A 22792-nucleotide genomic window follows, 5' to 3' on the forward strand; every position below is an offset into this window, starting at 1 on the left:
TATGCATTACCACATGTTCTAGAAAACTAGTTAAGAATGTTGCTGGTCAGGAATCATCAATAGTGGTGAACATAATGGGAAAAACAAAGGATCTTTTGGAGTTCGATAAAGGACTTATTGTTGGTGTCCATATGGCTGGAGCCACAATTTTGAAAACAGCAGAGCTAGTTTCTCAAAAGATGAAATATCCTGGGTGTTTAATCATCATTAACAAATTCCTGGCATATACCCTCAAGGAGTGTACATGATATGATAGTACTACATGAAAAACTTACATCACCACTATATCTACAAGTTTCCTCCAAATTAATCTGTTATCTGTCAAGACTCCAACATTATCAGATCTTATATTTCTATCTTCTAAGGTACTTTTTACTGTAACGATCCACCTATATCTTGGTCTTCCTCTGGATGTTTTTCCTGTCAACCTGGCAGAGAACACTTGTTTTGCTAATCTTTCATCTCCCATTCTGTTTAAGTGACCATACCACCTGAGATTAGCTCTGCTAACACATTCCTGGATGTTAACAATGCCAAGTTCTTTCTTAATATCCTCATTTTTAATATAATATTGCTTTTGATGGCATCTGTTCATTCCTTAATCCTTCTCAGAACTCTCATATCTGCAGTCTCTAGTCTTTGGTCAAGTATTTTATTTCTAATCCAGCTCTCAGATCCATAAGTTAAAATTGGCTTGAACACTGTAGTATACAGCTAATTTAGTGTTTTGACTAATTTCTTCCATATAAATTTATTCATTTGACTTCCTACCATACCAGCTTTGTTGATTCTTATCTATTTCCATATTTAATTTACCATCTTCACTAAAAATTGTGCCTAAGTAGCTGAAATGCTTTACTTGTTCTATAGATTCTCTATTCACAATACAGTTGATATTTTCAGTGCTTCTGCCTGCTTCCATTGTCTTTGTCTTGTTATTGCTGACCTTCATACAAAATCTATTATAATAGTTATTCGATTTAGTCAGGGAATCTTGCTGACTTGGACTAGATTTATTTAGAAGTATAACATCATCCGTATAAAGTAAAGAGTTGAGATTAACATTTCCAATTTTGATATCAGGTTTAATATCACTTTCCTTCATAATGTGATCCATATAGATAGTGAATAACAGAGGAGATAATGTGCATCCTTGTCTGACACCAGATTTAACATTAAAGCCATCTTCTTGTACTTCCTTCAATTCTAACTGCCGACTTACAACTCAAAGACTAAGTAATTGCTTGATATGATGTCCCATTGACACCATACAACTGTAGTGTTTTGAATAGCTTTTCTCTTGGCACATTGTCATATGGCCTTTTCCAGATCTACAAACTTAAATACAGATCTTTGTTATATTCCCATGATTTCTCAACTATTTGTCTTAAAGTGAAAATCTGATTCTGACAGCCTCTATTTGTCCTGTCCCTTCCAGAATCCTTCTCAACCATTTCTTTTCTCAAGTATACTTGCATAAATCTTACCAGGAACACTCAGTAGGGAAATACCTCTGTAATTAATTCTCACATTCAGTTCTATATACTTTTTGTATATAGATACTATGAGATTGCTACTCCAGTCATCTGGAATTCATCCATCTGTCCAGGCCTGAACTATCAGTGCAGCCACTGTAAGACTATTATACCTCCATACTTGAGCATTTCTGGTCGAATATCATATACTCCCGCTGCCTTTCCACATTTCAGGATTTTGATGGCTTTTTCTACTTCAAGTATAGATATGTATTCCTGATTACATGCCTGTTGAGTGTTTTTTACCACTGTGCTGTCACTGATTGTTTCATTTAGCAATTTTTCAAAGGAATTACTCCATAATCAAGAATATCTTTTTCTCCAGTTTTCATGTCACCTTATCATCTCTAATTCCCTTTACAGCAATCTTTCCTCCATTTCTGAGCTTTTTCAACAACCTCCAGAATACCTTGCCACCTTCTTGATATTTATTTTCTATGTTGAATTGGATTTAAATGGTATTGATGCAAACACAGATAATAAGAAAATAACTATTTATTAACTTAAAAGCTAATATTTTGCTGGTATTATATCCAGCATCTTCAGAGCACACAAACTTTTTATTAACTTAAAAGCTAATATTTTGCTGGTATTATATCCAGCATCTTCAGAGCACACGCAAACAAAGTTTGTTTGTGTGCTCTGAAGATGCTGGATATAATACCAGCGAAATATTAGCTTTTAGGTTAATAAATAGTTATTTTCTTATTATCTGTGTTCGCATCAATACCGTTTAAATCCAATTCAATATGTGTGACGAACACAATAAGCCTATCCACACATTTATTTTCTATGTTCTTACCAGTCTTCCCATGACTTTTGTTTAGCTAGTTTTATACAGTGTTTAGCTTTCTTACATTTGTCTCTGTATTCTCTAAGAGCAAACTGACTTATTCACAAGGAACTTTCAATATGCTTTTTTCTTTTCCTTCACTGCCTCTGTAACTTTTTATGTCCACCATGGAGTTCTGATTTTTCTATCCTTCCAGACAACCTCACCACACGCTTCTCTGGCTGAATCCATATGTTTTCTTCAGGATTTGCCACTGAATATCCAAGGCTGGTTCCTGTTCTCAAATTCTTTCTATTTTTCGTGAATAATGTTTTTGCATTTTAGTCTAAAGTTCACATTTGAGAGCTACTCAACTTTTATTTGCTTTAAAACTTTCTTACATGTTCCTCTTTTCAATATGAAATTCAATTTTATTCTGCTCAATACTAAATGGTGATCGTTTCCAATTTCAAATCCTCTGTACACCGTAGTGTCCTACACCAGTGTTTAATTGGTGGGAAAATAACCCAGATTGTTTGTCTAAGAGGTGTAATTGTGGTCTAAGACAGTCTGTCAGGAATGAAATTGCCATTGTCCAAGAAGGCTTATATGGACAAACAGAACTTCCAGTGTGCATAGCAATTGACCAAAGCATTTAGTGAATGCTGTTCCCGATCCATATCTCACTGAATTATGCACAGGGAATTGAAGAGGATCGGTACAGACAGTTGCATACCTATACAGAAACCACTGATTTCTGACACCACTGTAGATGAACTGGAAAGTTCATCTACAGTGGTGTCAGAAACACCTTGACTGGAAGACTGGGAAAAAGTCATGTTGTTCGATGAGTCGCAGCACCTTGTTCAGTACTAATGGTAGACATAGAGTATAGCAGAAGCCACATGAAGCAATGACCCCAGCTTGCTTTGTAAACACAACTCAAGTTTCTGGAGGTGGTTTCATGGTGGTTTCATGGAGCATGTTCTGGTGGTATGGAACAGGTCCCCTGATATTGCTGGAAGGTCAGGTGTCCTCTCAGGAATATCTGAACATTGTTGCAAATCAAGTCCATCCTGCAATGTTGACTTTTTATCCTGCAGGTGATAGTTGTTTCATTCTACTGTCCATTGCACAAGAATTGTTCAGCAGTGGTTTAGTGAGCATGGCAGCAACTTCCACTATCTTCCCTGGCTAGTACAATGCCCAGATCTGAACTCCATTGAGAATATATGGGACATGCTGGAAAAACAGATCCAGGAGCAAAGTCCTCTTTTGTCAAATCTGAGCCAGTTAAAGGACTGTTTGGTCAATGCCTGGTATGATGTAGATACAGTTCAACACCTTGTGGAATTTATGCCCAATCGCATATTTGCTGTAATTTGGACTAAAAGAGGTGTAACATGATATTAAATAAAAGTTTCTAATTCAGTTGCTGGTATGCATACATTGCATAAGTCAGGGATTGTATATTGGGTCAGAAGCCCCGGTTTTCAGAATATGCAAGATCTCTTAGCTGCAAAGCTGAGAGATTTTTGTGTGGTTCTTCTCAACCTAATGGTTGGTGGAGTAGCAATGCTATCCTAGTAGGGAATTATTAAAAAACAAGATGGTTTCTAATTGCCTTCCTTGTCCAGTAGTATTCTGTGTCCATAGATATGTGTGCTCATGGAGCCATTTTGCCTGTTTTGAGGGACAAAAAAAACAAGTTTCCAACTAACAAACAAAAAAAAAAACCTCCACCTATGTATCAGCTAACTCGCTTTTAATTGACAAGTCCTGATAAAGGGTTCCTCATATCACAGACATGATTCAAACCCAGATCTTCCCAATCAAAGGACACCACAAAACTAATTGAGCTGTGGAGGCCTGAATCAAAACCAACTAAGCTACTCGTGTAGAGGCTTAAGTGCTGTGATGACAACATGTTGGAGGCTTAATGGATTTTTTACAACACTCGAAAAGAATTAAACTAGAATTTAATACTTCCTATATTTCGTCCTAGTCACTAGGACATCTACTGGGATTACAAAAACAATTAATGTAACATGCACACAAATATCATACAATACTAAGCCCAACCAGGTGGGTGACACTAAAGACCTATCTAGGTGGAGCGCCCTCTAAGGGCAGTAGTCGGTGGCCTGGAATGTAAGGTGGGACCTCTAGTGATGAGTGTTTCCCAAATCTTCGGAAGTTTAATGCCATATTTATTAAGATTTGGTTGGTTTCTGAGAGCTGCTGCTGCTTCTAAGAAAATCTCTTGCTTGAATTTGCTGTGGTGGAGCATGGTGGTTTCTTCCATGATACCCAGTGGGTGGTGTCCAAAACATGGTCAGCCAAGCCTGAATGGCCATAGTTGTGTTTACAGATGTAAGACTTGTGTTCCTCCAGGCGGGTGGATGCTGATCTTCCTGTCTGTCCAAAGTACGCCAGCTTACAGGAACAGGGTACTTTGAACAGGGTACTCCAGGCAGAGAGAGAGAGGAGGGAGCTGATCTTTTGTAGAATGGATAAGGGTAGCAAGTTTGTGGTGGGGCTTATATGCTGTGTGTAGGTTGTACTTTTTTAGAATCTTGGCTATTTTTTCGGATGCGTCATGGATGTAGGGTATGGTGATGGCATTTTTAAAATCTTGTTGATGAGAAGGACGGAGAATGGGGGAGGAACTGATTTTTTTTTTTTTTTTTTGATACTGTGATCACTGTAGCCATTGGAGAGGAAAGTGCTGTGTATGTGGTTAAGCTCAGTAGTGAGGCGGTTCCACTTTAACAAAGATTGTGGGCTCTCTTGGTAAGAGTTTTAATAATGCCATATTGTTGAGAGGGGTGGTGGTGGGAGAGTTTGTGAATGTATCTGCCTGTGTGTGTGTAGGTTTTCTGTATACAGTAAAGGCAAGTGTATCATTAGGCAGGCGTGTGACTAAGGTGTCTAGGAAGGGTAAACAATTGTTCTTTTCCTTTTTTTTGCTATGGAAAAGGACCCCACCGCAAACTTGCTACCCTTATCCGTTCTGCGAAAGATCAGCTCCCTCCTCTCTCTCTGCCTGGAGTTTACAAAGTACCCTGTTCCTGTAAGCTGGCATACTTTGGACAGACAGGCAGATCAGCATCCCTCCACCTGGAGGAACACAAGTCTTACATCTGTAAACACAACTATGGCCATTCAGGCTTGGCTGACCATGTTTTGGACACCATCCACAGGGTTTCATGGAAGAAAACCACCATGCTCTACCACAGCAAATTCAAGCAAGAGAGACTTTTCTTAGAAGCAGCAGCAGCTCTCAGAAACCAACCAAATATTAATAAATATGGCATTAAACTTCCGAAGATTTGGGAAACACTCATCACCAGAGGTCCCACCTTACATTCCAGGCCACCTACTCCGCCCTTAGAGGGTGCTCCACCTAGATAGGTCTTTAGTGTCACCCACGTGGTTGGGCTTAGTATTGTATGATATTTGTGTGCATGTTACATTAATTGTTTTTGTAATCCCAGTAGATGTCCTAGTGACTAGGACGAAATATAGGAAGTATTAAATTCTAGTTTAATTCTTTTTGAGTGTTGTAAAAAATCCATTAAGCCTCCAACATGTTGTCAACTAAGCTACAGAGGCACTATTGAAAAGGCACAGGATAATATGAAGATTATGGAGTAGGTAGAGAGTATGCAAATGCAGACTACAAAATTTAATAAATATAAAAGAGGAAATATAATTGAGACATTTGAGTTGGTAAAAATATTTTATAGGATAAATGCAAGGGCAATTTTTCATTATATAGCAGGATAGAAAAAAGAAAGAACAACAAAGGTTCACCTTTGAATATTGAGTAAGAGTCTGGTGACTGCTGCATTTTGTTACTAGTGTATTAATGCATTATCAGCCCGTAAGTTTCAGGAGAGATATAATAGGTGTTAGGTGGATTAGAATGGGTCTCCCACAGTGAGGCCTATGACTCCATGGCAGTAAAAATATTGATAGTATTTTTTGTGCTATTCTGCTCAGAACTAAACGGTGATCACTGTCAAATTCAAGCTGCCTGTTGCACTTGTATTCTGTACCAGAGGTATCTCTATCTTGGATTGCTGAGTGAAAAATCTTCACTTTCTAACGAACAGATTATGGGTTCAAATCTTACTGTGGCATGGGTGTTTGTGAAAATGCTGCTTTAATAATCCATGAACTTTGTTTTCATAGACTCATACCAGACTTGAAACAGCTTGAAAAAGTTCCATGTTTGGTCTGTAGAGGGAGGTTTTCAGATTATATAACCATTAGCCCATCTACAGTACTAAATGTACAAAAGGTTTGCAACCTTTCTTATGGTGGGATTCACGTAAAAAAAAATCGAAGATGTCCTGAAGTGGCCTGAAAAGTATCATATTAGTCTTTCAAGCAGGCTTCTCTTATTATTTCATCTGTAACTCATTTCCAGTACTAACTTTCTCCAAGATTTTAATCTTTTACAGATAGAATTATTATTATTAAGAGAAACCTCAAGTCAAGGACTCATCGATAGAGGCCACATATTACCCACACCACCCGTCTTGAATTCATTCACACTAGTTGCACACACAACATCCAGTTTCAATCCATTCCAATCACACACCACTCTGTGAGAAAAATGTAGCTCTCACTTCCTTCTTGATATCATTCATTCATTCTCAACTTCCAAAGATGCCTTCACATCCTTTCCCCACCCTACATAAAATGAAAAATTCTATCTATTGTATCCTGTATAATCATATCATCCCTCTTTCTCCTGTTTGCTAGTGTCTGCAAATTTTCAGTCTGTCTTCATAATCAGTATTCCACAATCCTGATATAATTTTTCGTACTCTGTCCACTGTATCAGAATCACCACAGAAACCATGAGAACAGACTTGCACACAATAGTCTAAGATACACTACATCCTTTAGAGTCCCTATAGGTAGTCCAAGGGTATTAAATGAGGAGAACTTGGGATGGAACTCAGCTGAACCTCTTCATCCTATCCATTGTCCCTGCAAACTCTCATTGAGGTAAGCTCTTACGTCTCAGTGGTAGTGTGGTGGCATGCCATCTTGTTGGAAGAGAAATTGATCATTCCCATAAAGTGCATGAATGGCAGGTAAAATGAATGTGCGTAGCATGTCTGAGTACACTTGACCAGTAACAGTACCTTCAAAGAAGAATGGTCCTATTAATCCCCTAGATGACAATCTACACCAAACATTGAGTCCTGGTAAATTGCCTTTTCCACATGAATACCTGTATTTTCTGGAGTCCAGTAAACACAATTATGCCGATTCACTATTCCATTAAGCTTAAATTGTCGTTGAACTTCAACAACATTCTCAAATTTAAAATACCACTTTAAAATGGTCTTGCGTTCCTCGAACAACAATTGTGCCTTGACCATTTTGTTTGACTGTCCTACTGGTCACATGTTTATGCTAGTATTCATGTGAGTAACGACATCTTTTGAGAGACCATCATACTACATTGCTACCATAATTCGATCCAACTTTGAAAAAAGTCCATGGATGACAAAGTGTGTATACATTTTTTAACAGACTCTGTATATGCTACATATTTATTATTATTATTATTCAGGCCTCCAAGGAGTCAAAAGACTCATCGAGGGAAAAAAACAAACACACCTTCTGTTTAGCATTACGGGAAAAGAAGGTCAACGCTCGCCTATACGGGAAAAAAAAAAAAGTTCTCTCCTTTCTTCTGGTTGCTTTGTTGGGAAAGTAGGCTTAAAATGTGTCGCTTATTTATTAAATTCTTTCACATTCTGTATTTGATATTGTTTCCCATTCAAGAATATTTGAAAATAATTTTTATTCTCATAACCAGTTTGTTGATATTATCTTTAGAAATAAGCAACATAATAAAATAGGTGAGAGATCTGTTTTAAAACTAAATTTAAAATTGGAAAAGTACTGTTCATTAAAATTTGAAGTTTTTTGAATTTCAGAGCCCATATATTCACTTAATCATGGAAAGCATAAGCACACCAGTAACAGTGAAGAAGAAGTAGAAGATGAATATGAAACACCTGTTTCAAAGAAAATGAAATCTTCTCACCAATTACCTCTTTCACCTGCTGAAGGAAAAACAAAGGCTCTGTCTTTTAAACTACATAACAAGTTGAAAACTGAACTTGGAAATTCAAAAACATATACTGCTTTCCTTCATAATGCAATAAACAGGGAAATCATCCCAAATAAAACAGGTATTGAATATAACTTTCTTTTGTCTTATGAAAATTAAGCTGTACGGTTATAATTTTGGAATCAGAAAATGCTTTGAATGTACTTTTGTTTTTAATTATATAATAACAGATGGTAATGAAATGTTTCTTTAACATGTGCAACATTCTGGATATTCAAGTAAATTTCTTATTGTAATCATTGCTTAATGATTCTGGTTGTAAGGTAGATTGGTTGGCTTATTGTTTATTGGCACAAGGACAACAAAGATCATAATGCATTAATTGCAAAGCTTAACAGCAGTACTTAAGGTGTTAATAAATATCACAGATAAATTAGTAAATAATATTATGTATAAAAATTAAGTTTAGCAGTGTGGTATCTATATATAAATACAACTTGTAATCAAATGTTGTATAAATTAATTCTTTGTAAAAAGTTAAAAATGTCATTCAATTTTTCTGAGTCTGATAATATTTTACTGAGTATATATGGCTTGGCTATATAGGTAAAAATTTCATTCCTCTCACATGTAAAGTGCTAGCACTCCACCAGAATATGAAAAATGGTAAGAAGTGTGTTGCATTTCACACATAGATAGGTCATCAGTCCACAGTAAAAAAGAATGTTTAAGATGACACTGACCTATGTGGAACCTAGCAGGAACAACTTCTTCTCTTCTCTTTCTGCCTTGGCAAGACTACCAATGCTTAATTTCAGGCTTAATATCATGTAATTTGTTTGTCAGTGCTTCCTACCATGATGACTGTGTTATAAACGTTCTGCATTTCTATTACATATTATATATATATATACTCAACCCTGCTTTATCTTTGTTTTTCCTTATTTAAAACTTTGTGAATGGTCTAAGCCTTAACTGTCAGCTGCTGTCATTTTGTTATTTCTACTGGATCCTATGCTCTATAGCAGAGGTGTTCAACCCGTCGATCGTGGAGCGATTTTTGGTCGATCTCTTGTGTATTCCTCCTTACTTACAAATTTAATTAAAACTGAAAACATAATATTTTATTTATCATTATTTTGTATTCTTTTTAATTCACTTTAAGTGTATGGCTATTGTTTATTTATTTTTCTTTAAAATTGTGAAATCAGTAATTTTCTTATAAGTCCGGGTAAATGAATTAATATGGATCAGTGGAAGTCAAACAGTGAGCCGAGTGAATATGATTGTAAGCAAAGTGTAAAAACTCGATTGTAGCTTAAATATTAAATATTCCAAAGCACATTACATCGATTTTTTACTTAGGTTAAGTCCCATGTGAATATTGTAAAAAAATAAACTTTGTTTGTCTCAGTATAGTTTGTATTAGATGTTTTTGTAAATAACTCTTTTGAAGCTAACTGTATATACTGCTTTAATAAGAATATGTTAGAGTGTTAAAAACAAAGGCAATGTTTTTGTCGCCAAAGCTGTACATGGCGGCATTAGAAAGATTGTTATTGAAACTTGTAAGTATGAGAAAGGCTTGCAGGCTCTAAGTGTAAACATCTCTGAAGTCAGTCAGAAAGAGTTCAAACAACTTTCCGATGGCCGGCAACTTACAATCAAAAGAAAGTGAAGGAGAACAAAAGGCATGCCAAACTTGAAACTTAAGATGAAAGACTCATACCGATTCTTTGGGGGTTGCCAAACTTCATGCGAGGTCTCAGAGGAGGCCTAATAAAAATGGACTGAAGCAAGCAGAAGGGGTCCCGGTTCCAGAATTGCTGTCAGAGAGGAGGCCGCCCGGTCCAGAGACTGACCGGATCCACGTTGCTTGAGAGAGGAGTTTCCTGCTTCCAGAAAGGAGCTTCTCGGTTCAAGATGTCGCTAGAGAGAGAGAGACTACTTCTAGGCCACAGACAAGGTTTCAAATTGCTGAAAGGAAGAGTTCCAATTGTTGGAGAAAAGTTTCCAGGCCAGGTTAATGTCAGACATTCACCAGTGTGTTGCATTTTCATTACAATTTGATGAATCAAACGACTTCACTGATATTGCTCAGTTAATGGTATTTATTCGCATGGTATTTCAAGATTATTTAAGTAAAGAAGAACTTTCGAAAATTATACCATTATTGGGAAGGACTAGGGAAGAAGACATTTTTTCGGCATTTGATAAATTTGTGAAAAAACACAAACTTCCGCTTTTTAAACTTGTGTCTATTACTACTGATGGTGCTCCTGCAATGATAGGTAATAAATTAGGCTTCATTTCATTATGTAAAAATTATGACAAATATCCAGATTTTTTAACGTACCACTATATTATTCAGCAACAAGTACTGCGTAGTAAAAGATTAAACACAAAAGATGTTTTGGATATTACATTTAAAATTGTAAATTTTGTTTTAGTAAAAGCCCTGCAATGGCGGTTATTTAAATTACAGGGTAGATGATAATAGGGAACTTCTGCTGTACAATAATGTTCGCTGGCTCAGCAGAAGTCAATTTTTAGAAAGATTTCTTGTATTAATTAACGATATAAAAATTTTCTTGATGAAAAAGGAGATATTTATTCACAATTGAGTGATAAAAGATGGTTGTTACACTTATCATTTTTAGTGGATTTCTGTACGAAATTTTACAATTTAAATTTAGAGTTACAAGGTAGAGATAAAAATTTAATTGACATATTAAGTTCAATAAAAACTTTCCAACAATACTTACTTTTATTAAAGAAAAATATAAATGACTGCGAATTTAGACATCTCCCATATTTATTAAAATTTTTTGAAGAAAATCAAGAAATGCTTCACTATGATTTAAAATAATTTGTTCGTGAAATAAAATTAGTTGAGGAAGAAATAAATTCAAGATTTAAAGATTTTAATAAAACTGAAACGATTGTATCTTTTATCAATAATCCATTTCAAGAAAACTTGAACATCACAGAAATTTCAAATAAAATTAGTGGGCTGTTTGATATAAAGCAAGCTGAAGTAGAACTTGAGATAATAAACATTCAGAATAGTTTACATTTAAAATCAATAAACAATGAAGTCATTTGGAAGTATGCACATGAAAAATTCCCAATATTAACTGATATTGTGCAAAAAATTCTGTCGTGTTTCGGATCGACATACTGGTCAGAATCTGCTTTTTCAAATATGACCATCATAAAAAATCAATTAAGAAACCAAATTACAAATGATCATTTGGATGATTGTCTGTGATTAGCCACTTCTTCATATCAACACTATGAAAATATTGCGAGGTCCAAACAATGCCAAATTTCACATTAACTTTTTTTTTTTTTTTAATCAATCAGCATTTCCTGTAACTTATGAGTTTGTAATCAATCTGTTGTTTTTTTAACTTTGGTTTTTCAAAATAGAGAAATAAATATTTTATTCCAATATATATATATATATATATATATACATACATTTTTTTTTTTGTATTAAAATAATTAAAAGTGATAAATAAATTTTTAAATACACAAATAAAGTTTTTAGTTGTTTATTTGTGCATAATCAGATATCAGGTTGAGGGAACGTGATCTATATAAGAGAGTAGATCGCCGAATAACTTTTTATACAAAAGTAGCTCACATATTAAAAAAGGTTGAACACCACTGCTCTGTAGTATAAAAAATTTAGACTATGCTAGTTATACTATGTATTGAGTGCAAGGTCATAAGATTTTAAACTAAAGACAAAGCAGATATTGTTAGTATTCCCTTCTTATGTTAATCGTTACCTTTAATTAGTCATGGCTTAATTATTGATTACTTAAACTTTATCATATGCAGGTTCGAATTTTTTAGGATTGTGCATTGACAGATTCAGTCCAGTGTATTATTCACAAACCATTTAATTAAATCAAAAAGGATTATATATATTAAACATATATATATATATATATATATATAAAATCAGCTAACATCTTTTTATTCCCATATAGGGAGTAGGCGAGGCCTTTTTTTTTAGCCCTATCTAACTTTTGGAGACTGAGTGGGCAGTTCAATCTCCACTGGTACCCAATCAGAGATAGCTGGCCCAAGGCTATCACTAATTAAGTGGCACACGGTGATGAGAGACGGCTCAACAAGTGCCACCATCTCATGGTCCCTAAGCCTAACCCAATATATTTAATGTCTGAAATAGTGTGGATTGTACGGTCGATTTTCTTGAGTTTATGAGACGAAATACCCGCTTGCCCATGCCAGAAATCGACTAACTTTGGAACCGGTCAAAAAAAGGCTTAGAAAAATTTCCTCTGGTCGGCGACTAGATTCGAAACCAAGAAGTCTTCCTTTGTGTAGTCAAGCACCGTGGTGTGCAATGCCACATGCACCGAGCTACACAGGCTCTTATATATATTGTGATTGTTCATTTTTACTTGGTAGAAAATATTATTAATTAGTTTAAATGACTGATACTGAGAGATAAAGAAGTGACATGGTTTATTTAAAAAGATACTACTAGTTTACTAGTTTCATTGAATGGATCAACTTCTTCAGGTATCACAATCAAAGAAATATACAAAAAATAACAGAGACTTAAAAATTGCATTAACAGTACTAGTACAAAAGACAGTAGTACATTTTGAAAACAGTAATGTGAGTTTGAATTCCAAATAAAAGTTGACTACATGCTGTCATGAGTGCGCCAGTATTGAACAGAGGCAATGTGTGCATCAGAGAGATTGAAACTTAGGCTGTTGTTGATATGGGAAGAATCTAAGGGAATTTCTTTAGATTCGACAATCTTTCTTTCAAGTTCATCATAGCACGCATGGATATTAGAAGTTTGTGTCCAGTCCACAATGTGTTGGCGGCCTTCATCTGAGTTAACAGAGAAAAGAACGTGGCTAGAGAGAGCACTGGCTCTAGTCCTGTTGTAGGAGATATCTCTACGGTGTTCTTCCATACATAAAAGGATGGATTTAGCAGTTTGGCCATAGTATGGCTTTCCACAATCACATAAAATCTTGTAGACTCCTGGAAACTGAGTGGGAAGATGTTTCTCTTTAGGTTTACTAAGTATGGAGCGTAGAGATATGTATATATCATAGAGCGTATATATACACACACACACACACACAGTTGCATTACAGTTCTTAGTTATTTTCCGTTCTTCCTATTCAAACTTAGTTCAGATTTTCTTCTTTTAAAGCTAATTAACAATCTAGAATATCCTTCCAGTCATATATACACAAACTGACAATAAAGCATACCTTGATTAAGCTTATTTCAATATCAACTTACATTATCTTATTGTACCCATAAATAGACACACTTGATGTACATTCTTGTTCAGAATTATCATATACATAAATACTTACAATTCTCATTCAGCACTGCCTTTTACATGAATCTTGTGTTCACACAAACATGCTCCTTTTTCTACTTCTCTCCTTCCTGTCGCATTCTTGATTTCCCACCAAATTTCTTCTTTGTCTGAGTCATCAATTATTCCATGCCCTATAGGACCCCTAATATGGCAGCAACGTGCAGCTCTTTGCTTTTGATTTCCAACATCGGACCTCACATGGTGGTAGACCCAGGTAGAAAACTCAAAAACCTATGACGCTTCTTTTTCAATTACCGACAGCAGGCCCAGGTAGGAGAGATATCTCCTATCTGGGCAGGTGAGAATGTGAAAATCTGGAAATTAGAATGTGAAAGAGAAGGTGAAAATCCTAAGACGAAGTCCTTCGTGACTTGTCGCCTTATATAGGCTCGGAATTCCATTGTGTGCATACGCACGTGTCTCGAAACTTCCATGTATGGTCAAGTATTGACATTCAGACATGATGAAGTCATGCGCCACACTATTTTATCAAAGGCTCATGGTTAATTTATTACAAATACAAGATTATTACATACAAAAATTGACATTTCTTTAAGTGCAATCTCCCTAGAAAACCATATAAAAATGAACATGATAAGTGTCATAGTAATATATCATGAGAGATTTTACAACTGCTAGTGTGTAGTTAGCTTTGACCTTATAAACGTGTGGACAGACTTATGTGTTCGTCGAACATGTTGTTTATTATTTTAACAGTATAATAGAACACAGAAACTAAGTAAATAATTAATTTATTCACTTGATGCTGATATTTCGCTGGTATTATAACCAGCATCTTCAGAGCACAAAAACACTGTTTGTCACAATACGCGAGACTAAAACAACATGGTGTACTTAACCAAAATTGTAGCAGCAACACAAAGACTAGAGTCCTGATTTTGGCGCCCTCTATCTGAAAAAAAAAAAAAAAAAAAAACGCTATCATATATTACTAGAGTCCTAGAAAAGTGCTAGTTTTTTCTTAATATGACTGTCTCCCAGATCTTCGGCAAGTTAATACAGCCATATTTGTTGAGATTTGGAGTGTGTTTTAGGGCTTCTGTCGCCTCTAAGAACAATCTCTCTGATTTATATGGGTTTCTGTGTAGTACTTTTGTGTTTTTCCAGTTGATCCTGTGTGCAGGGGTATCCAGAGCATGGTCTGCTAGGCCCGACTAATTGACCTTATAAACCCGACTAATTGACCTTATAAACCCGACATTTGACCTTATAAATTGTCTGTAGTTTGTATGTGGTGCTGTCAAACTGTACGTCGAAAAAGTATGAACTGATCTAGAACTTATTTCCCTTAATTCCAATGTAGCTGTAATCCAGCAAACCAAACATCAAAATTAAGGGTTTTCATTTTGTACAACAGGTATAACACCTCACACAGGAGAAGAGATAGCCTGTAAAGAACTCAATCAGTCGGTATGGTTATGGTTTTCTTTTATATGCACAAGTGTAAGCTGAATGGCATGCCACTCTGCTGTATAATTACTACAGTCAGGTGGGATCTGGTTAGAGATCATGTCAGGAAAACAGCAGCACAGCCAACAAAGGTGTCAGTTCTCGAACCATCAGTATAGATGAGCAAGAAATCAGAGTAGGCTACTCTGTGTGCATTAAGGAATTGCAGGTAGACAGATGACGGAGTATGAGACTTCTGTAGTTGATAAAATGAAAAGTTGCAGGATGGAGTTTAAACCTGCCATGGAGGGATGCTGTTTGTTTGATGCAGGCAATGTTGTCAACATTCATGCCAACAGCTTGAATAGCCTCTTTAACACACATACCAAAAGGATGTATGGCAGTGTGATGTCTGCGTGATATTGAGCTTCTCAAGACAGAGAAAAGACACTAATCCACATAGTATGCTGTGGAAGTGACTTTATTTTTAGGGCATAATTAAGAGACAACTGTTTCCATCTAAGTGATAGAGCCAGTTCATTTGCTTCAACATAAAGACTTTGAGTCGATGATGTTTGATCTTCTCATTTTTTTTAGGAAATTACAACGTAAACAAAATTAATAATTATAAAAACTTTAAATAATAATTACCTATATTTCGGCAATGATATGTGCATGCAGGCATTCACACTAAGCAAATGAGGCTGAAGAAAGGCAACTGAATTCAGTCCTAAAAAAGTGTCCCTAGTTGTCTAAATTGGGTTGTTTTGGCTGTTGGCAGATGATCTTAGAATGTAAGCTTCCCAAATTTGGGACAGTCTTATGCACCTAAATTGGTTGGGGTTTGGAAAGTTTTTAGAGCTGAGATTGATTCAAGGAATAATCTTTCATACTTATACTTGCTGCAGTGTAATAAAGTGGCCTTCTTCCAGCGTATTCTGTGGTGGGTGTCTATTGCATGGACAACAAGTTCTGAGTGGGCAACTTTAACCTGATGTAGTCCTTGTGTTCGGATATCCTGATATTGGCTCTCCTGCCTGTTTGGCCATAACAGAACAGTTCACAACTGCAAGGAACCTGGTATACTTCACGTAAGTCTAGGGGAAGTGGCTGGTCTTTGGTGGAGTGGATAAGAGATGCTAATTTCTTGTGTGGTTTGTAAAAGTTGTGAGATCATGTTTTCTTAGGATTTTTGTTAGTTTTTTTTTGGAGGGGTACATCCATAGATAGATATGTGATAGATTTGAGTAATCTCTGCTATGAAGGGGGAGGAGGGTTGTGGTTAACTGCTTTTAATATTTTTTGGAATTTTGGGGGGCTGTAGCCATTGGCTGAGAAGGTGTTAATGATGTGGTTAAGTTCAGTAGTTTAGGGCATTGTTATCTGAACTGATTAATTTTGCCCTGTTATATAGGGTTTTTATAATCCTATATTGTTGGGATGGGGAATGGTGTGACTGCTGGTGAACGTATCTACCTGTATGTGTAGGTTTTCTGTAAATAGAGAAAGCCAGGGATCCATCTGGCTGGCGTGTGATCACAGTGTCTAGGAAAAGGAGACTGTTATTGTTTTCCTTTTCCAAGGTAAACTGGATCCTTGGTTTTTTTTTTTTTTTTTTTTTTTATCCCATGGTATTATTACACCAGATCATAGAGGTCAAGTTCATGTATTTTATACAGCACCTTTTCTGGGTTGTTATAGAGTTCATATTTGGAAATATTCATACAGTTTAGCAAATGCATTGGTGATGCTTCCTCGATGTTACAGATTTTGCAGGTGGAGAAGACTTTTATGCCATTGCTAAACTTGATTGGTCTTGTGTGGCCGGTCTTGAGGCAAGAGATCATGGTAGTGGCACTGCGATTAAACTTGGAGCTGATGGTAGCTCCTGGATTTTCTGCTGAGTACCAGTGGTGAGTCATGTCCTAAAGAATTGTTCTTTTTATGTTTTCTTTTTGGGTGGCTTTAAAAAGATCGAAATCTGTGGTATCACTTGATGTTGCGGCCATTTTTTCTATTTCATCTGCAGTTTTGTTTTAATTAATCCCACATGGGATGGGATCCATTGGAAGATTATTTCGGAATTCTTATGTAGTTTGTTTATGTTTTTTGCTATGTCTCTAAGTATTTCTTGATGGCTAGTGTAGCAGTTCTTAATAGCTTGAAGGGCTGCTAAGGAATCCGTGAAAAATATAAACTCTTTCGGGTTTTGTTTGTCCAAATATTGCAGTGCTATGTTAATGGCTATTAATTCTGCATGGTATGAGTTGCATCCAATACTGTTAGTTGTTTTTAGTTCTATTTTATGAGAGCCATAGATGAGTACGCCACTCCAGGAATTGCCATTTGGATTTTTGGAGCCATCTGTGTAGATCTTTATTGAGTCAGGTCCATATTCCATTATTTTGTAGCCTTGGGTGTTGATTGTTTAAGTGTGTTGAGAAATTGTGGAGTGTGTCCAGTCCATGCAGCCAAATAGCAAACACATTATCCACATAACATAGACAAACAGTGGGTTTATGTGGGACAGAGTTTAAGGCTTTTTCTTCAAAGGTGTCCATAAAGAAGTTGACCAGGGATGGAGGGTGAAGAGAGAGAGAGAGAGAGAGAGAGTGGAGAACCCATGGCTGTCTCCTCTATTTGTTTGTAGAATTTTCCTTGCAAATGAAATAGCCTGAGTTCATGTTGAACTGAAATAGGGCTGAGATGTCGGGATGAAATTTGGCTTGGCTGAGGTCTAAGGTATCTTTGAGTGGGACATTGGTGAATAAGGAGGAGACATCAAAATAGACCATTATGTCAGTATGTTGTGGTGGGAGGTTTTCTATACTGGCTTTGAAGTGGGCTGAGTTTTTTATGTGTGATGGTGTGTTGCCAGTATAGTGTCTGAGTGCTTTGGCTAAATGTTTGGCTAATTTGTATTTTGGGGGAATCAGTGCCATCCACAATTAGACGTAATGGTACATTTTGCTTATGGACTTTTGGCAGCCGATATATTCGGGGGGGGGGGGGTAAAAGGTTTTAGTCTGTTAGTCACTTCCTAAGAGAGAGGAACCCCTGAAGATAGCAATGTAACATTTCCAAAATATAGGTAATTATTAATTAAAGTTTTTATAATTAATAATTTAGTTTGCATTGTCATTTCCTAAAAAACTAGAAGTATGTCTAACCAATATATAAGCTTATCTACAAGAACCATAGACTTAGACATAATCCAGCTTTGAATGTATAAGTGCATGATAAAGACAAAGCAGTGAAGATGGATCCACATCCCATTTAGTAGAGGATAGAGTGTAAAAGATATTCAATGCTCTCTTGCACATTTCTCTTAATTGACGAATGTCTGCAAGGAATGTAAGTTTTCTATCAAAAACAAGTCCCAAGAACTTGGATTATGTTGCTATTGGAATAAGGATTTGTCCAATTTTTAACTCAGGATCAAGGTGAAGAGTGTTTTTGATAGGAATGTACAAAGCAACAATTTTTTCTGCTGAAAACCTGAACCAGTTATTAAAAACCCATGGAAGTGGGCACAGTCAATTTTGCAGTTGTTGACATATAGGCAAGTTTCTAAATGGACCAAATGGTCCAAAGTTGAATAATGTCTACAAACACCACATTGCATATTGGAAAGAAGATCATAATAAATATCAGAGAAGTCTGGCATGAACCATTTTCTCCAATATCTTACAGATGTAGCTGGTCAGAGCAGTAGGTCAATAATTATTTGCTTGTGTGAGATCCTTTTCTGGTTTTGGGATAGCAGTGACAACTGACTCTTGCCAAGAATCCAGAAACTCTTCTTCTGCAAGTATTCTGTTGTATATTAAGAGAAGAAAATCCATAGAAGATGTTATATGTTTTATCATTTCATAATGGATATCATCAGGCCCTACTCCACTTGGGTGAGACAGTAAAAGAGCTCTTTTTAGTTCTTCCTTAAAGAATGGTTGATTGTATAACTCAAGCCCATTGTAGAAATATTTAGCCACTGTTTCTCTTTCAATATTAAAAATTCAGGGGGATATGAAGCTGCTGCTGGGATTCTGTTTTCTCTTATATTCCTCATTTCCCTAGTTTCTTCATAGGAACTTTCACTAGAATATGTTAATTTTTCATAGTTTGTCTTCATTTCCATTCCAATGTTGGATTGCCTTATTGCTCTGACCTCATTACTCTAAAAAATAATGGAAAAGGTCATCAATAGCCAACTGCTTCATTAATTTCATAATATTTAGTTATTTAATAATCAACGGTATGGAATTGTGCAACTCGCATTTCACAACAGATCTTGCCAACCTCAACCACTTCTGGACACAGGCCGTGGAACCGTTCAGAGAAACTCAAGTGATCACTCTTGATATTTCCAAGGCACTTGATGAAGTCTGGCATCATGGCCTTCTACCATCTTAAGGTATTCCTCCTCCCTTTTGCAAATGGATTGCTAGCTTCCTCTCTAGCTCTTCACTGTAGGTTATAGTGGATTGTTTCCTTTCATCAGATTTATCAATTAATGCTGGTGTACCCCAGTGCTCAGTGCTGTCACCTACACACTCTTCCTCCTGTACATTAATGATCTTCTCTCTTCCTATTCATAGTTTTACTGATGACAGTACTCTCCACTTCTCGTTGTCATTTTCAAACCTCGTAATGCTCAGTAATTTGCAGTTCAAGTCTTAAACACTGAGCTCCTTTTCATTCCCAAGTGAGGTAAGGATAACCTGCTGAATTTTAATGCCACCAAAATACATTCCTGTCTTATTTCAGGAAGAAAAACCATGCTGCTCTCCTTCACTTTTGACAATATTCTTCTTGCCATCCGAGTACTAGTTCTCTCCTCTTGGGTTAACTCTCACATCTAATCTATCCTGGTATAAGCACATCAGGTCTATAGCTTCTTGAGCTTTCAAAAATCTTGGTATTGTTTCATTCCAAAACAGTACTTCTCTCCTTCTGAACTGCTAACACTTTATAAAACTCAAATCTTCCCAAAATTATAATACTTTTCCCACTTTTGGGGTAGTGCACATAAAACTTCCCTCAAATTGCTTGCTTGTATTCAGAAGCAAGCAGTTCGCTTACTTGATGACCCCCCCCCTTTATTTTTCACTGACTCTCTCTCTCTCTCCATTCACTTTCCTGCAGATGCTCCGTTATTATTGCATTATGTCTTTTCTATAGGAATTTCCACAAGCATTGCTTCTCTGACCTGGCCACTTTCCTGTACTCATATACAAACATGAGCAGCTGGCAGTCAATGCCATATATGGTTCAACTCTGAACTCGTCAAACCAATATCTCATCCTTTGCCTTCATTTCTTACACCTCTGCACTTTGGAACAGTCTTCTGCAATGACTGTAAAGTTCAGGTTTTCAAAAAAACGCATCAACAAATTCATCTCTTTCCTCTAACCACTTACCCACACATGGCACTATCATGTCATAGGTCTTGGTACCTCCTATGTGTGGGACTGATTTAAAAAAGAAATGAAAAAAAAAAAAAAGGATTATTCAGTCTCCTGTCCATGACCTGGTCAGTGCCCACCTGCATACCACTATACTAAGACTATGCTCCACTATACTCCAGCACATTCTGACTAAGAAAATGGTAGTGGGATTATTCACTTTTATCCTATGTAGTGGCCAGCTTACAGAACTATTTTATTGCTGCAGCTTCAAATTGGGGAGATATTGGCTCCCTAGTCATTACCAGCATTGGATGTAAGATAAAGAAAGACACTTCAGTTTGAGGGAACCTGAAAGTGGAAAATGACAATTGCCATTTCACTGAAACTACATTTAAGAAAATACTTAGCGAAAATGCAGTAAAGTAAAAGCAAAACATCTATGAAAGTATGATTGGGTCTCTGTGTGTGTGTGAGAGAGAGAGATGTTGTCTGTTATCTGGTGTTAGCAGCTGCTTGCACAGGTGATGTCTCCAACAGAAAATGGTATAAACTTGTTTTTGGAGGCTCAGAAGTTTTGAATGGATGATGTGTTTCTTCTAGAGAAACCTAAAGGAATAAGTCAATCAAATATGAAAAATCTGATCTTCTCCTGATATTTATGCATTATCAGAGGTAAAAAGTTGTGAAGTGTATCTTCCTTGAAAGAAATAAGACATCACTGTGTTTTGTTAGCATTAAAGTTGACATATTTGTCTTCTTCTCATTGGAGATTACCAGCAGAATCACTGGTAATGTAAAATCCTGAAGTTTGGTTTCCTTGAGCATAAGAAGGTTTGTGAAATAAAGAATAGAAATGGAGTGTACTGTTAGCAGAATTATTTATAGGATTTAAGGTCAGTGAGAGAAAGTCTCCAGGATAGTCCTACATTATTGAAAAATCTCAACAGAGAAAGACATTAACCGTGACTTGCAAGAAGTGACCTTAAAAATCTAGTAAACTGATTTACAAAGGGCATAAGGTGGAAGTTCATTAGGCAAACCTCTGACCAGATCCATTTAAATGGTTGGAAAATACTGGATATACTATTTGTTCTCTTTGTCTACTGAAATGTATGTCATTTAAATTATTGTAAGTGATCAAATAAATACTCAAAGCTGTAAAAAGGCCATTAGATGGCTACAGTCATATATGGATTAGCATGTTTTTTTTTTTTTGTTTTGTTTTTTTAGTTCTTCCAAGACAGGAACAAATTAAAAAGTTTCAATACAATATGAGTGCATAAAAATGTTGCTCCACTAGCATTTTTAGTTGTATAAGTTGTCCATTCCCTTAAAGGGAAAGTTAAAATATAATAAAAATATACTAACCAAATATTAAATTATTTACTATAATTGTTTTATAAAATTGATCTCTTACTGATTTTGAGCATCTATTTACATTCTTTCTGATTGCAGAATGTCCAGGAATATATGGAAGAAATGAAAAAATTGCTAAATGTCCAGAATCTATAGCAGATGTGTTGAGCAGTATTACAAGAACAAGTACTGAGAACTCTCTCTTCACTTTCTTGGAATCTGACATTTCCTACCTCACATCCAAATTACAGTCCCAAATGAAAGCATCAGAATTACATAAAGAGCGACTTAAAATGTTACTAGAGCAATAGCCTTTTTTCTAATTGTTATTTTAGATATCTCCACGTGTATTTCTTCATACTTGCTTCTTGTTATTCTGATCTGAGAGTCATGGATTTCTATATTACATTACATACATACGTCTATGTGTGTTGCTATGAGCAATGTAAATATATTAAAAAATAAATAAAAATAATTATGAAATGTGTGTGTATATATATCTGTCTGTCTATCTCTTTCTCTGTGTGTGTGTGTGTGTTATTATGGTGAAAATTTCTGCATATTTAATTTTTGTGCATAGTATTTAGTTTTCCACTGTTCTATTGTGAGAGTAACACAAAAAATTTTTGTAATTTTGGCATTTTTATTTAATTAGTGAACAACAATTAAACCACTATTAGTTTGTGGTCTTAATTCATCTCTCTTTTTGCAAGGATTCAATCCCCTCTCCAATTACCATCCAATCCTCAGAAGCAAAATACTGTGAACACCCAGTCCTGACTGACTTGGAATTTGCAAAGAACCATCTGTACAGAA

General features: G+C 35.9%; 1 protein-coding gene across 1 annotated transcript in view; it reads left to right on the forward strand.

The window, feature by feature from the left end:
• Window positions 1-22453, forward strand: part of xmas (RRM_XMAS2 and SAC3_GANP domain-containing protein xmas) — a 523534-nt gene extending 501081 nt beyond the window's left edge. The window contains exons 26-27 of the mRNA XM_090401436.1: window positions 8274-8531; window positions 22076-22453. Coding sequence (XP_090257562.1) covers window positions 8274-8531; window positions 22076-22287 — 470 coding nt within the window. The 3' untranslated portion in view covers window positions 22288-22453. The remainder of the gene's footprint in view (window positions 1-8273; window positions 8532-22075) is intronic.
• The last annotated feature ends 339 nt before the right edge of the window (window positions 22454-22792 follow it).

This window comes from Typopeltis vanoorti, chromosome 12 (assembly GCF_054136105.1).
Source record: "Typopeltis vanoorti isolate ZY-2024b chromosome 12, IOZ_Tvanoo_1.0, whole genome shotgun sequence".
NCBI lineage: Eukaryota > Metazoa > Arthropoda > Arachnida > Uropygi > Thelyphonidae > Typopeltis > Typopeltis vanoorti.